This window comes from Condylura cristata, unplaced genomic scaffold (assembly GCF_000260355.1).
Source record: "Condylura cristata isolate star-nosed mole 26May11 unplaced genomic scaffold, ConCri1.0 scaffold00004, whole genome shotgun sequence".
NCBI classification, from domain to species: Eukaryota; Metazoa; Chordata; class Mammalia; order Eulipotyphla; family Talpidae; genus Condylura; species Condylura cristata.
Window position 1 is genome coordinate 7783110 of NW_004567105.1, and position 14443 is coordinate 7797552.

Genomic DNA, 14443 nt, shown 5'->3' on the forward strand with positions numbered 1-14443 from the left:
GAGGATTCACCAGAGACAGAGTGGGGAGCAGAACAGGTGGATAGACTGAAATACACTGTTGAGGGGAGTAGCGGGCGGGTCAGGAGAGGTCTGCTGTGCCTTGTGGGTCAGCTCTGGTGGGGGATCAAATGCATGCTGAAGTGGCTGTGATAGCTTCATAGTGCTGTGCTTTAACCTGTTGTGCCATCGGGGAGGGCCCAGGTACAGAATTTTAATGATATCTTGATCCATGGAGGAGAAAATGAGGCGCTGCTTCAAACCAATATCATCTTAACTCCTGGTAAAAGAATCTTAAAAGTTCTTTGAGTACCTGCAGGGATTACAATTGAGATGGAAAAAAAATGTACAAAATGATGTAAAAATAAACTGTTATAAAAAAAAAAAAGTTCTTTGAGTAGGTTAAAACAAATTGCCTGTGAAAGTTCTGGCTTGAAATAATAGACTCGAAAATGAATATGATGAGAGAAAAACTTGGGCAATTTAAAAAAATAAAGCCTCATTGCCACTGTGCTCTAAGGACTGCGCTCAGTTTCAGTGTATGTGGGTTTTGGAATAAGGCACCTTGTGTTAGATGCTGTTTCTGCTGTCTGAGGCTGACTGAGTTGATTGACATCTCTGATCCCAGTTTGCTTATCAGTAGAAAGAAAATGATACCAGCTACCTTAGAGCTGTGAGCATAAAATAGTTGAATAGTGAAATAGTTGGTCAAGTCTCATTTCCTTGCTGCCACTATTTCAGGTCCTTCAGTACCTTAAGTGGAGTCGTTGAGTAACATTCTGCGTAATTGGTTGTGTTTGCTCTTTCTTAGGATGAATGAAATGAACCTGAGCCCAGTGGGGATGGAGCAGCTGACGTCATCCTCTGTGAGCAATGCCTTGCCAGTCTCGGGGAGCCACCTGGGCTTGGCTGCTTCACCCACTCACAGTGCCATCCCAGCCCCCGGTGAGTGGTGAGGGAATGAGTTTTCGCACTAAACCACCTTTATTTTTTTTAAAAGGAGCTTAGGGAGGGTGAAATCCCCTTGATAGTAAAAAGGAGACAGCAAGCGGGTCTGAGCGGTGGGTCCGTATATGGTATATTAATAGAGAAAACCGTTTTTGTGTAGTGCTGGACTGGTGGTGGATAGGTGTAGCAGTAGCACTTTCCCTGGCCTCGTCTTGGGTTTGCTTCGTTGACTCCTCTCGGATTACCCGCTCATCTTCACAACCTGGGCACTCTGTCCCCAAGATAATAGAAGAGAACCAACACTAATAAGTGGCCCAGAAAGCATGAGGGTTGGAACTTCATGTTCTGCCATGTGGGGAAAGATTATGTGAAAAAAAGATAATTACAGCTTTACATCTAACTTGAGATTATTTCCCAAGTAGAATGCTGTCTATGAATTATTTGAAAGTGAAACATTGAAAATATAATGAAATGTGTAACATCGCAACTCACAGGCCACCTCTGTGAACCTTGCTATGTTTCTTCTCATTCTTTTTATTTCTCTGTCATTTGTCTTCTTACATCCTCTTTGAGCAAGATTATTGATTGTTTTAAAATGTTCAGCTGTGTACGGGCAATGTAGACCACCGGAGGTGGTTTATTTAATTTGTTGGTTGCTTCTATGTCTGCTTAACTTTGAGCTTACTCTCCAAGTAAGCTCAAGGCTTACTGGCATTTTACAGCGAACCTGAAAACTAGCCCAGGGCCAGGACTACTGTAGTTCCGGGGTCTGCACAAGTGTCTGGGGCCATGTGCAGGGCTACGAGGCGAGGTTTTTTGCTCCTATGCAAAACCTTTTGGGTCTAGCCATTGTATAGAGAGAGTTTTAAGAGCTGATTTTTTTTTTTTTAATTGACAAAACATGTGTTTGTTCATAGGGCTGCCAGTGGCAATTCCAAATCTGGGTCCCTCCCTGAGCTCCCTGCCTTCTGCTTTGTCTCTCATGCTCCCGATGGGCATTGGGGACCGTGGGGTGATGTGTGGGCTACCGGAAAGAAACTACACCCTACCTCCACCACCTTACCCCCACCTGGAGAGCAGTTACTTCAGAACCATTCTACCTGGTGAGTATTAGTTGTTAGGGAAGTTAGAAGAACGAATAGAGCTGACTCTTGACCTCAATTCTTGAGAACTTGAGTAATGCTTTCTGCCTCTCTGCAGGTAAGAGGGAAGCCTTCGTTTGTATTTATGCACTTTCCTGCATAGAATGTATAGGTGATATATTAATAAGTAGCTTGCCTGAGCTTCATTTCATAGTGGCACATAGATACTTTTTCTCCTTTCTCCTCCATTATCTCCTTGTTTCAGTTTTTGTAATTCTGTAATTACAATTCCTATCAACCATATGTGCTGTTACAGTGTCATTATTTGCTATAAAGTTAATTGAATGTTTATTCTGTTACAAGAGTATTGTATATTCATTTCAGAAAACGTAACAAATTAGGAGGAAAGGGAGCCACTTAGAGTCCTATCATCCATCTTTCTGATGTTTTTATTTTGATGTATATTTAGGAAGGCTACTTTGTGCAATTCTGTATCCTTTCTCACTATTTTTACACTTATTTTCCCTTGTAGCTACATGTTTGTCTTTATTCTGTAGTGATGCACTACATTCTACAAAATGGATACTCTGTGGTTCATTACATCAGTCTTTATTGATTTTGTCTTTTAATTATTTGTTTTTTCAGCTTTCGTTACCATCACAACTAATTCTCTTATGAAAGTCCTTGTGTATATGTTTGCAGTTTGTGTTTAGGAAAGATTAGCATATAAATGAAATTTTTTATGCAAGAGAGTCTGAAAATTTTTGAGGTACTTTTTAATACAGAAACATTCCAAGAGGTTTTAGGTAATTTATATTCCCACTGGCAGTGTAGCAGGTACATTTCACCACATCTTACAAGCATCAGTGTTCAAATATTTTTTAATAAAGCAGGTGTAATTGTGACATTTTACAAAAAATAGACCCTGAAATGTTAAAATAATTTAATAATTTAAAACACATAATTTTGTTTTCACTTGGATGGTCTACTTTTAAATCATTTTACCTTTTAACTCTTAATAGAGTAAATTTCAGTATTTAGAACTTGGGATTCCCAGCCATGTCTATTTCAGCAGCAGTGTGAAATTATTAATTTTTCAGTCAACTTCAAAGGAATGTAGTTAATTTTTTACAATTTGAGTTTCACAGGAAAAAACTCAATTACAGTTATTTCTATAGTATATATATTGCTTAAACCTAAGAAATAGTTGGACGATTTAGTTATATTTGTAAGGAAAATATTTTTTTTATGACTTATTTATTTAGGCATACAGAGCTGGGGTGTAGGCAAGAGATGTGGAGGGTGAGAGGATTGCCCAGAGACACAGTGGGGCAGAGAACAGGCGTATTGACTGAAATCCACTGCTGAGGGAAGCAGCAGGAAGACAGCAGGGGTCTGCTGTGCCCTGTGGGTCAGCCCCATGGCTGGCCAGGGGTTGAACTTGTGCTGCAGTGGGTGCCAATACTTTGTGGTGCTAAGACTTAACCTTGTACCACCAGGGAGGCCCCATAAGGAAAATATCTTAAAAGCTTCAGGCATTTGTAATTTTTTTCTATTTAACAGTGTACTAAAAAGTCCATGATCTCTCACATTTTCCTTTTCTCAGGCATTTTATCTTATTTAGCCGACAGACCGCCTCCTCAGTACATCCACCCTAACTCCATCAACGTTGATGGGAATACAGCACTGTCTATCGCCAATAACCCTTCAGCGCTAGACCCCTATCAGTCCAGTGGAAATGTTGGCTTAGAACCGGGCATTGTTTCAATAGACTCTCGCTCTGTAAACACACATGGTGCCCAAACTCTTCATGCGAGTGATGGCCATGAGGTGGCTTTGGACACAACAATCACAATGGAGAACGTCTCCAGAGTTACCAGCCCGATCTCTACAGATGGCATGACAGAAGAGCTTACCATGGACGGTGTTGCAGGCGAGCATTCCCAAATCCCAAGTGGCTCCAGAAGTCATGAACCTCTGTCTGTGGATTCTGTGAGCAGCAGCCTTGCAGCGGACACTGTGGGACATGCGGGTGTGATGCCCATTCATGGGAATGGCCTGGAGCTCCCTGTGGTTATGGAGACAGACCACATTGCAAGTCGTGTCAGCGGGATGTCGGACAGTGCCCTCAGTGACTCCATCCACACCGTGGCCATGAGCACCAACTCTGTAAGCGTGGCACTCTCTACCTCACACAACCTCGCCTCCCTAGAGTCTGTTTCCCTCCATGAAGTTGGCCTAAGCCTAGAACCTGTGGCTGTCTCCTCCATCACCCAGGAGGTTGCTATGGGGACAGGTCATGTAGATGTATCTTCAGACAGTCTTTCCTTTGTACCACCTTCACTGCAAATGGAAGACTCCAATTCAAACAAGGAAAATATGGCAACCTTGTTTACAATTTGTGAGTGTGTTTAGCCTTTTTTATTTTGGAAATACTGGTAGAAATGGCCCTCATCCCTGACAGTCAGGTGTGGATTAAGAGAGGATAGAAAGTAACTCGACTTCGAAATTGTTCTGTGCCTATTTGTTGTCCATTATCTTAATGTGATGCATTTTCCTCACATAAGCCAAATGATGTATAAAATTTCACTGGTTCTTAGAGCATCTTCCTGAAGTAAAGAAATGTCATTTCTGCATTTTACAGATAAGCTTAGCTCAGTACTATTTAAGGTCTTTCCCTAGGTTACATAAACAGTCACTTAACAGGATAAACTTGCTAAGGTCCTGTGTGACATGCCTGTGCTTTCTCAGCCTCAGATAACATGAATTCCATCATGGACCTCTAATGGAGCAAGGCAGATAGATACAAATGATACTTTGTTTTTTGGCTCAGAATGTATATCAGTCACCAGAGGCTATGCTAGAATTCTTTTCCTGAGCCAGGCTAACTGGGTTAGAAGTGAAACAGTTGACTTCTAGGCTGCATCCAGGCAGGAGACGTGTTGAGTGCTAACTGTGCCCACCTCACCTGACATTGGGAGAAAAGGGGCTACGAGGTCCCGCCACGCTTTTCAGAAACTGATAGTCTGATGGGAAGCCTAGGTCGTGACCAGGCCATTTCAGCACCGCATGATAAGGGAGTAAGTGCACGGAGCTTAAAGGAGTCTGGGGGAGCATCTACCCGGCTGTGGAGCGGGAAGGGAAGCCATGGCGGCAGCTACACACGTTAGCACAGGCGGGGACAAAGGCGTTGGCAGTTGAGACTCAAAGAGCGGTGTTCAGGCACACAGTAAGGGCTTACCACTAAAAGAATGGGAGTGGTTCAGTTGTTGAAGCCCAAAACAGAGGTGAGGAGAGTATGCGATGAGTGAGAAGTAGGAGCCAGAACACAGAGGGTCTTCGAAGACCAGTCAAGGACCTGTCGAGGGTTCTTTTTTTTTTTTAATTTTTTTTATTCATACAGAACTGGGGTACAGGCCAGAGGATTCACCAGGGACAGAGTGGGGAGCAGAACAGACAGATTGGTGAAGTCCACTGCTGAGGGGAGCAGTGGGCGGGTCAGGAGAGGTCTGCCGCACCATGTGGTCACCTCCGGGGCAGGCGGGGATCGAACTCATGTGGAAGTGACTTAGGCTTCTTAGTGCTGTGCTTTAACCCGCTGCGCCACCAGGGAGGGCCCCAGTCAAGGGTTTTAAGGAGTGAGAGTTGGGGTGGCGGTTGTGCTGCAGTGTGAGGCTAACTGGCTTGTTGGAGGTAAGTAAACAGGTACGATGATGTAAGGGGATGATCATCTCACTGAGAGCAGAGGTAATAAAGGTGAAAGTGGAGGATGTTTTCAAATCCAGTAGAACTTGATTGGATGAGATTGGAGGGGGTTAAGGAGAGAACACTGGTTCCTGGCACCGGGAAACTAGGTAGACAGTGGAGCTGTCCTTAGAAGGGTGAGTGGTAGAGGGGGGATAGACTGGTGTTGAGGTCTGATAGTGAGCTTCAGACATGATTTCAGCATCTAAGATGCTAGTAGAGCTACCTAGTGAGAAGTTGACTCTGACGCCCAGAGATCTGTCTGCAAATACTTTGGGGCCCTCAGCACTAAGCGCACCTCCTGGCCATGGAGGTGGGGTGAAACCATCTTTTAGTAAGAGTTTGGAGTGATAAGAGGAAATAGTAAGATCAGCAGAGGGCGCGCTTCCAGAGGAGGGCTGTGCAAAAGGGAGGAAGCATCTGGATGCTCAGCAGCAGGGATACTAACCTTTAAAGTCTCTCTTTGCAATTTTTAAGGGTTTTACTTTAGAGACATAATGAGTGTAGGCTGTGGGCGGCAGAAGATGAGAGGTGGCCTCATGAGCCTCCTGCTCCTTTGCTTGAGTGGGCCAGCTGCAGCCTGTCGTTTTCACCTCCCGGCTGGCTCCCTGGTTCTTAGGCAAGTGGTGGTCTGCTTTTTAGATATGGGCTCCCTGTTCTGATTTTAGAGAAGTGGAGTCACACTGGTTTCTATACCTGGGTTCTTTAGCTGCATGTGGTTGTGGTGTCTCCACGTGGTGCCAGTGCGGCAGAGTCATGGCGGCCGCCTGTGTGACGGGTGTACCTGCAGGCTCTGTTCTTGTCTCTTGGTCCTGAGGAGCAGGTGTGGCCTGCCACCCTGGGTTAACCACACCCTGGCCTTTGCACAGCTCAGGAACTGCGTCACGGGGCCATTCTCAGCACACCCCACTCACGCGTGTGCTTGAGTGCACTCCCCTCCTCTGTGGTGAGTTACAGCCATGCTGTTTTGAGTATTTGTTTATAATTTATGAACATCCGGTGGTTTCTCCTTTTTGGCTATCCATTTCTTAATTTTCTTAGCTGTATGTCTGGGCGTAGTTCTCTCTCTAACTGGCTGAGGAACTCTAGACTAGTCGTCCTACAGTGATCATGCCATGTACGTTCCCAGCATGAGTGTTGGAGGGGTCCAGTCTCCCCACCTCTTTGCCACCACTTACTTATTACAGCTGCCCAGTGGATGAGAACTGGCATCTCATTATGGCTTTGCTTAATGACTAATGATGTTGAACATCTTTACGTGTACTTACTAGCCATTTGTGTGTCTTTGCAGAACATTGAACAGTTTTTATAGTTTGAAGTATGAATCGCCTTTGGAAGTGATTATTAAGAACATTACAGAATGAATTCTTAGTGTAGACGATTTCTGATAGTGAAAAAAATCTTAATAGTTGAAGTAATGTATCATTCCTATTTTGCCTAAGTGTTGAAATATGCTGATACTTTATGCCTTTAAGTAGAAATTTCTACCAGATTGTTGAGAAAATAAAGACAGATGCATGTGGTTCCACTTTGTGAATAAATTTGGAGCATTTGAACTCAATTATTGACAGTCAGGGATATGACTATCACTTTTAAATGGAAAGAAAACATAAAGAGCAAAGCTTTATGGGATGAGGATACTTGAGTTCGTGTAAGTGATATTTCAGTAAGTGCAGGGTATATGAAGTTAGCAACCTTTCTGACAGTGACAGTGTTAAAAAGTATCATATGAACAGAAAGCAATTAAGAATGTTAAAGCAGGGCCCTCTCTGGGGTGCAGCAGGTTAAAGCACTGCACTAAGAAGCTTAAGCCGATTCTGCATGAGTTCGATCCCCGCCTGCCCCGGAGGTGACCACATAGCGTGGCAGACCTCTCCTGACCTGCCCGCTGCTCCCCTCAGCAGTGTACTTTGTCAGTCTGCCTGTTCTGCTCCCCACTCTCTCTGGTGAATCCTCTCACCCTCCGCATCTCTGGCCTGTACCTCAGTTCTGTATGAATAAATAAATAAATCTTAAAAAAAAAATGTTAAAGCAAATACGCCTGCAACAGTAAGGCTCCACCTGCATCCCAGAAGGCTGCGAGTTCTCATTTTTTGTCTGCTGACTCAGCAAAAGTTGGTCGACCAGCTGGATTCTAGAAACGCAGGAGAACAGAGAGCCTCTGGCTCTGTGGCCTACAGTGTCCTCTCTGTTCTGGCCTTGCCTGACTGACAGCATTTTCTACTGTTTCCTCTTGCTGTTTGGTAGACTGGGACTGGCTGGATGTTCCAACACTGTATCTGAAGATTTTAACTTATCTGCTTCATGTAAGAGATTGTGTGCTTGATCCTTGAAATAATGTATTTTTTTTTAAATCAGTCTATCTCTTAGGCACTGTATAGGAAACTTTTCCCTTTGAGTCAAAAGACAAAAGTCAGATCTTGCTAAGGAGAGATAGGGAGGGAACCTATGTTTTAACTGTAAGGAAGTCTGTCTTTGTCCAGCTAATTTCTGCTAGGACCTTCCTTCCTATTGGTACATTTTGTAATTAGCATTTACGTAGAAGATAATTTAGCTCGCTTGAACTAAGCCCATTTGTGTGTCTCCAATTTCCCATCCGTAGGGTGTACACTCTGTGACCGAGCCTATCCCTCGGACTGCCCAGACCATGGACCAGTGACTTTTGTTCCTGACACTCCAGTAGAGAGCAGAGCGAGGCTTTCTCTCCCAAAGCAGCTTGTTCTCCGCCAGTCAATTGTGGGAGCAGAAGTTGGTAAGAACCGGCAGCCATAAAACCCCATCAAGTCTCTCCTCTTTGAGGGGGAGAGTTGTGAAAGTGGCCGTGGATAATTTAGTGATCATTTGGTTGACTCAGAAGACAGCTGTTGGCTGACCGTCTGTCTTGTCGAGAGAGAGTAAATGAAGTTGAAGATTTTATTGGTCAGGTTCCCCTTTCTTGACTCAGAATTGGAGAGAGAGAAGAATCTTGGGCGGCTCTTTGAAGATTTGTATTCTTGGGGCAGCGTTCATGAATGATCACCATGACAAAGCGCTGCTTGCCACTCGGTTCTTCGTGGAGGTGTGGAAAGGTCACCCTTGACCTCTTACCATAGGAGATGTTTAGAGAGAGTGTGTGTAAGTTGTCTTACATTCCTTAGAAAAAGGAACAAGGGCTGTAGACGGAGTGTTCTGACACGTGTGAGTTGAACCCGCTTTCTGAATTGCCCTGCCATTTCTTCAGAGATACGAAACTGGATTCATTATTCTTTCAGCTGTAGCTTGGACTTCAACTGAGAACAGTCAACAACTTTGATCCGATCGTACGCTGCTCTAAGTACTAAATAGGATGCAGTGCTTTAAATGTTTTAGTTTATTTGTAGTAATTGCTTACATTTTTATAGTAGTGTGCTCTATACTTTTTTTCTGTATTAAGTCCAAAATAGTCTGGTTCCTTGTATATAAACTGGGCTCAGGAACTTCTAATATGGCTTCTCATTCTGCATATTTCTCCTGAGCCCCATATTGTTGTTGCATTGTCCATATTTACAGGGTGGAGCCAGTAAGACTTAGTTGCTACTTAGCTAGGGATGCTGGAATATCAGTAGTTCTTGGGTTTTTTGCATGATGTAAGCTCCTGTCTCTTCTGTATCTCTTAGATGCTTAAATCATTGGTGTCCTCCCACTCACAGGTGTATGGACTGGAGAAACCATTCCTGTGCGGACTTGCTTCGGGCCTCTCATTGGCCAGCAGAGTCACTCCATGGAGGTGGCAGAATGGACGGATAAGGCAGTCAACCATGTCTGGAAGGTCAGTGTGAGCCTTTAATGTGACTTTTGGATGCTGTTATTTTGTAGAGATCATTAAAAGTGGTATAAGGGTGGAGTGGGGAATGGGATCAAAAACAGTGGGGGGAGGGAAGTGCACTGGACTATGGTGATGGCACACGGGGGATTTGGTGATGGGAAGCCCACGGGGATTACAGCTGAGGTGGAAAAAGGCACAAAATGATATAAAAATGAACTTATTAAAAAGTGGAGTAAAAGTCAAAATTAGCCAAACCTCATAGGTCATTTATTTACTATTACAGCCTTTCTGTTTCTGATAACCAAGTTATAATAAACATAAAATACCCCATCAGCATTAAATATAAAGGACAAACTTTTTGTTCTTGTTCGATAACCCAGTGGTTCTGCATTTATTTACTTGTGGCAGCTGAGCAAGGGACTTTGTTGATATGGTGCAGGTCGTATTTTGTAATCAATTGAAATGTTCCTCATGTTAGCTTGGAAAATAATTTTATAATCAAACTAAGACTTTAATTTTCTGATGAGAGGAGTTAGAGGGTGTAGAGTTCCTATCACATGTTACATGGGATCTTAGTAGGTTGAGGAATAGGCCTGCAGAGTTGAAGTGACAGGAAAGTGGATTTTGTAGTAACGTGGAAAGACGCCACTGGCATTAGGGATTTTAATTTTGGTGTTCAAAAGAGAGCATGGGAGATGCTAGTCGGCTGGAACAGCCGTGGGAGAGCTCGTCCTCTGCATTGATAACGCACAGTCACTCGCTGCTGCCCTTTGGTCAGTGATGAAGACACGTGTAGTCAAGCCCAGATGTGACTGTTGCAGAATAACTCCGTCCTCTCTCTTGAGCACTGGCGTGGGTCCCTGAAGGTCTTTATGGTGATGCTGGAAGTCGGGGTCTGGTAAAATTTCAAGCATGGGAGTGGCAGCTCTGCATATACACACAGCTGCGGAAGCTGGGCCGTCCTGCGAAGCTGTGAGCTCACGGCCAGCCTAAATTTAGTAGCACTTTGTGTGGCTTGTCAGTTTATGTTTGTTTGCCTTCTGTCGGCAGATGTACCACAATGGAGTCCTAGAGTTCTGCATCGTCACAACCGATGAGAATGAATGCAACTGGATGATGTTTGTGCGCAAAGCCAGGTAAGAGTAGTCTCGGGTGAAAGCAGTTTCGATTGAGATGTTTTTCAATTGGCAGTTGTTCATAAAATAGGGATGAGCTGGGGCCCTCCCTGATGGCGCAGCGGGTTAAAGCACAGCACTGAGAAGCTAAAGCCACTTCTGCATGAGTTCGATCCCCGCCTGCCCCGAGGAGACCACAGGGCGTGGCAGACCTCTCCTGACCCGCCCGCTGCTCCCCTCAGCAGTGTACTTCGTGGATCTGCCTGTTCTGCTCCCCACTCTGTCTCTGGTGAAGCCTCTCACTGCCCCTGAGCCTCTGGCCTGTACCCCAGCTCTGTATGCACAAATAAATAAATATTAAAAAAAAAAAAATAGGGATGAGCTGGGCCTTCCTGATGGCACAGGGGTTAAGTTACAGCGCTGTCAAGTCATTGCCAGCCACTGTGGCCTGAGCGCCATCCCCAGCCCTCCCTTGTGTCCCCTCTGCTCCCCACTCTGTCTCTGGTGAATCCTCTCACCCCCTGCACCTTTGGCCTAGACCCTTATTCTTGTATGCATAAATAAATAAAATAAATCTTTTTTAAAAATAGGGAAGAGCCAGAGAATTCTAGGCTGAAAGGCTTTTCAGTGTCGTTCACTCCAGTAGCTTCTGACTAGTGGTGATAATAAAATACAAGAAATTGTCCATTTCTTATGAATAGTTTTTTCTACTTGCCAATACAGTAAGGAGTGAGATCAGCCATCACTGAATTTGCAGGTTGCTACCTTCTCTTTATATTGGCTATTTAGTCAACTCCTCAGACTTGTTAATTCTTCTTCAGCTTTCTCTCTCTTTCTGTCATGTTGTTTTGTTACGACTACTTACTAGTTTGCACTAACAGGTCCTAGCATTTTTTGTTGTAAAGGGCAACCAGCTGATGTACTGAAGTAAAATTCTGTTTCTATATTAGTCTCTCCTACTAGGTAGGATAGGGAATTACAAAAATGACCCAGGGAAAATAGTTACATCAAAGTTTTCATATAGAATTTTGTTATGGGAGATAGGACTCATTTAATATTTATTTTTAAAATTAATACGCTTGATCTGTTCAATATAATAACCTAGGAACCGGGAAGAGCAGAACTTGGTGGCATATCCTCATGATGGCAAAATCTATTTCTGCACCTCTCAAGATATCCCTCCCGAAAATGAGCTGCTTTTTTATTACAGCCGGGATTATGCTCAGCAGATTGGTAAGTTAGTATATGACTTATCTGTGTGAATCTGGCATAGTGAAAACACCAAGAACCAGAGTATAGTTTTGGTGATGATTAATATGTCAGTGGGACAATTCATGCTGAAAGCAAGTCAGTAGTCCCCCGGGTTAGAAGGGCCACAACCTGGCAGGGTCTTACAAGATGAATTTCCAACCAGGCATGTTCACATAAATATTCTCTTTGCTTCAGAAAGCGGCCTTACAATCCAGTATTTACAAAGAGTGTGCCGGACACACTAATTTACATGATGGGAACAGAGCATTGAACAAGACAATTTAGTTGTATAGGAAAAGCGCAAGCTGCAGAATCTTGGTGGGGGATAGTTGTAACAGTTATTAGCAAGAACAGGTTTTTAAGTGTAAGTATCAGAATGATTTGAGTATTTTTCTTTGTAAGGTGTTCCTGAACACCCAGACGTGCACCTCTGTAACTGTGGCAAGGAGTGCAATTCCTACACAGAATTCAAGGCCCACCTGACCAGCCACATCCACAACCATCTCCCTGGCCAGGGCCACAGCAGCAGCCATGGGCCGGGCCACAGCAAGGAAAGGAAGTGGAAGTGCTCCATGTGCCCCCAGGCGTTTATCTCTCCTTCGAAGCTTCACGTCCACTTTATGGGGCACATGGGCATGAAGCCCCACAAGTGTGACTTCTGTAGCAAGGCTTTCAGTGACCCTAGCAACCTGCGCACCCACCTGAAGATACACACAGGTGGGCTCTTTGGGACCGTCAGAGAGCCACAGCAGGCAGCAGCTGTGGTGGCGTGAGGGCTTTGCCGGGCTAAGTCGGCGGGGCTGTGCTGGGTGGTGAAATCTTCCTGCGAGTTTCACTGCCATCTGTTAAGACTTTCCACCTTCCAGGTCCACCCACCGTAGTTTGACGTGGTGGGGAAAAGTTCAGTTCATGATCAGGAAGTTGATTCACGTGCTGGCTTTCGGCGAAGGGCACCTTACAGGGCGGCCTGGACGGCCCGGGGCGGCCCCCGCTCTCCAGAGCCCATTCTCTCCTTTGGGCTTGTTTTGGGAGCTGTTCTCTGCAACCAGTTCTCCCTTTTTAGCAGTTTTTTTTTTTTTTTAATACAAAATAACTAATGAAGGTTTCTTACTTGGATCATTTGTTCTCTAAATCTTTGAAAATAAAATTCTTGCTCATTTTGCGGCATTACGGTGGAGAAGTCACATTTGCATTAAGATTGTGTGGCCCACAATTGAAATAATCTAAGAAAAGTTTTGCCAAGGCCTGACTAGAGTAATCTTAACTTCTTTATTCTTTAATTTCATTCCTGGTTTTTGAGACCTCATTCAATACTTTAAAAAAGAGAAAGAAAACTCTAAAACGTAGGCTGCGGAACTGTTTGCCTATAGACAAGCACTCGAATTTGTGAGGCATTGAAACTTAGGTTCGGTGGTTAAATTATTTTTTTCACATAGGTCAGCTGTAAACTTGAGGAATTAAATTGTTTTTCACGTTATGCGTCAGCTGTAAACTCCAAGAGCAGCAGCCCTGGAGGAGGTCGGTGCCTGGCGCCGCGGCTCTGCCTCTCCGCGCGCCGTGCGCCTTCTGGTCGTGCCATGCAGTGGTGCGGTGCTGCCGTTCACCTGTGTAACTTGGGTTCACGTGCAGGTCAGAAGAACTACAGGTGCACGTTGTGTGACAAGTCTTTCACCCAGAAGGCGCACCTGGAGTCGCACATGGTCATCCACACGGGCGAGAAGAACCTCAAGTGTGATTACTGCGACAAGCTGTTCATGCGCAGGCAGGACCTCAAGCAGCACGTGCTCATCCACACGCAGTAAGTCGCCCGCTGGGCCCCGGCCGCCGCCCGGCGCCACCTCCGTCTCTAGCCCGGCCTCGGTGGGAGACCCAAGCTTTCGGTTTTATTTTGGAAGATTTCCCTTGTTTTTCACTTCTACTTTTTGAATTTAGCCTTATTGTCTTGAGGCAATTTCATTAACGCATTTTTAAAAGCACCTTCTGAGTGCCTAGCATTGTGCTGAGTGGTAAAACAGAGATGAAAGACACCGTCCATCTCTAAAGAGTGCAGAGTCCAGTAAGAGAAACCGACTGGGAGAGACCACGGTCCGTGGCAGCTTTCGAGAAAGCACTGGCTCCCGAAGGCCAAGGTCCGCTCGCCCCGCACAGGCCACGCAGCTCTGTCGTCCACCCGCAGTGGCCAGAGCCACCCGCTTACAGCACGAATCCCGCCTGCCTTTGTCCACTCAGGACTCCGGTGGCTCCTCCGGATTCCAGGGCTTTCCCGGAGCCCCCAGTCCCTTTGAGGCGGGTCCTGTGCTAGACACTTTCCCAGCTCATCGATTCTTGACTTTTTTCTTCATAATCTGCTTTATCTACACAGGCCCTCTCCCGTTAGCAGCCGCGTCAGCATGCTGAGCACACGCAGTCTCGGGGATTTGCACCGTGCTCCCCCTGCCTCGACACTCGTACCCCTAGAAACGCTCCTTTCCGCACTCAGGTTTCTGCCAGATGCCATCGCCTCAGGTTGACCTTCCGCAGCC

General features: G+C 45.1%; 1 protein-coding gene across 1 annotated transcript in view; it reads left to right on the top strand.

Annotated features, from left to right (window-relative positions):
* Positions 1–14443, top strand: part of PRDM4 (PR domain containing 4) — a 39931-nt gene that overhangs the window by 23111 nt on the left and 2377 nt on the right. The window contains exons 4-12 of the mRNA XM_004675716.2: positions 809–942; positions 1863–2048; positions 3634–4428; positions 8374–8523; positions 9440–9558; positions 10606–10691; positions 11776–11903; positions 12324–12638; positions 13551–13719. Of these exons, the coding sequence (XP_004675773.1) occupies positions 809–942; positions 1863–2048; positions 3634–4428; positions 8374–8523; positions 9440–9558; positions 10606–10691; positions 11776–11903; positions 12324–12638; positions 13551–13719 (2082 nt within the window). The remainder of the gene's footprint in view (positions 1–808; positions 943–1862; positions 2049–3633; positions 4429–8373; positions 8524–9439; positions 9559–10605; positions 10692–11775; positions 11904–12323; positions 12639–13550; positions 13720–14443) is intronic.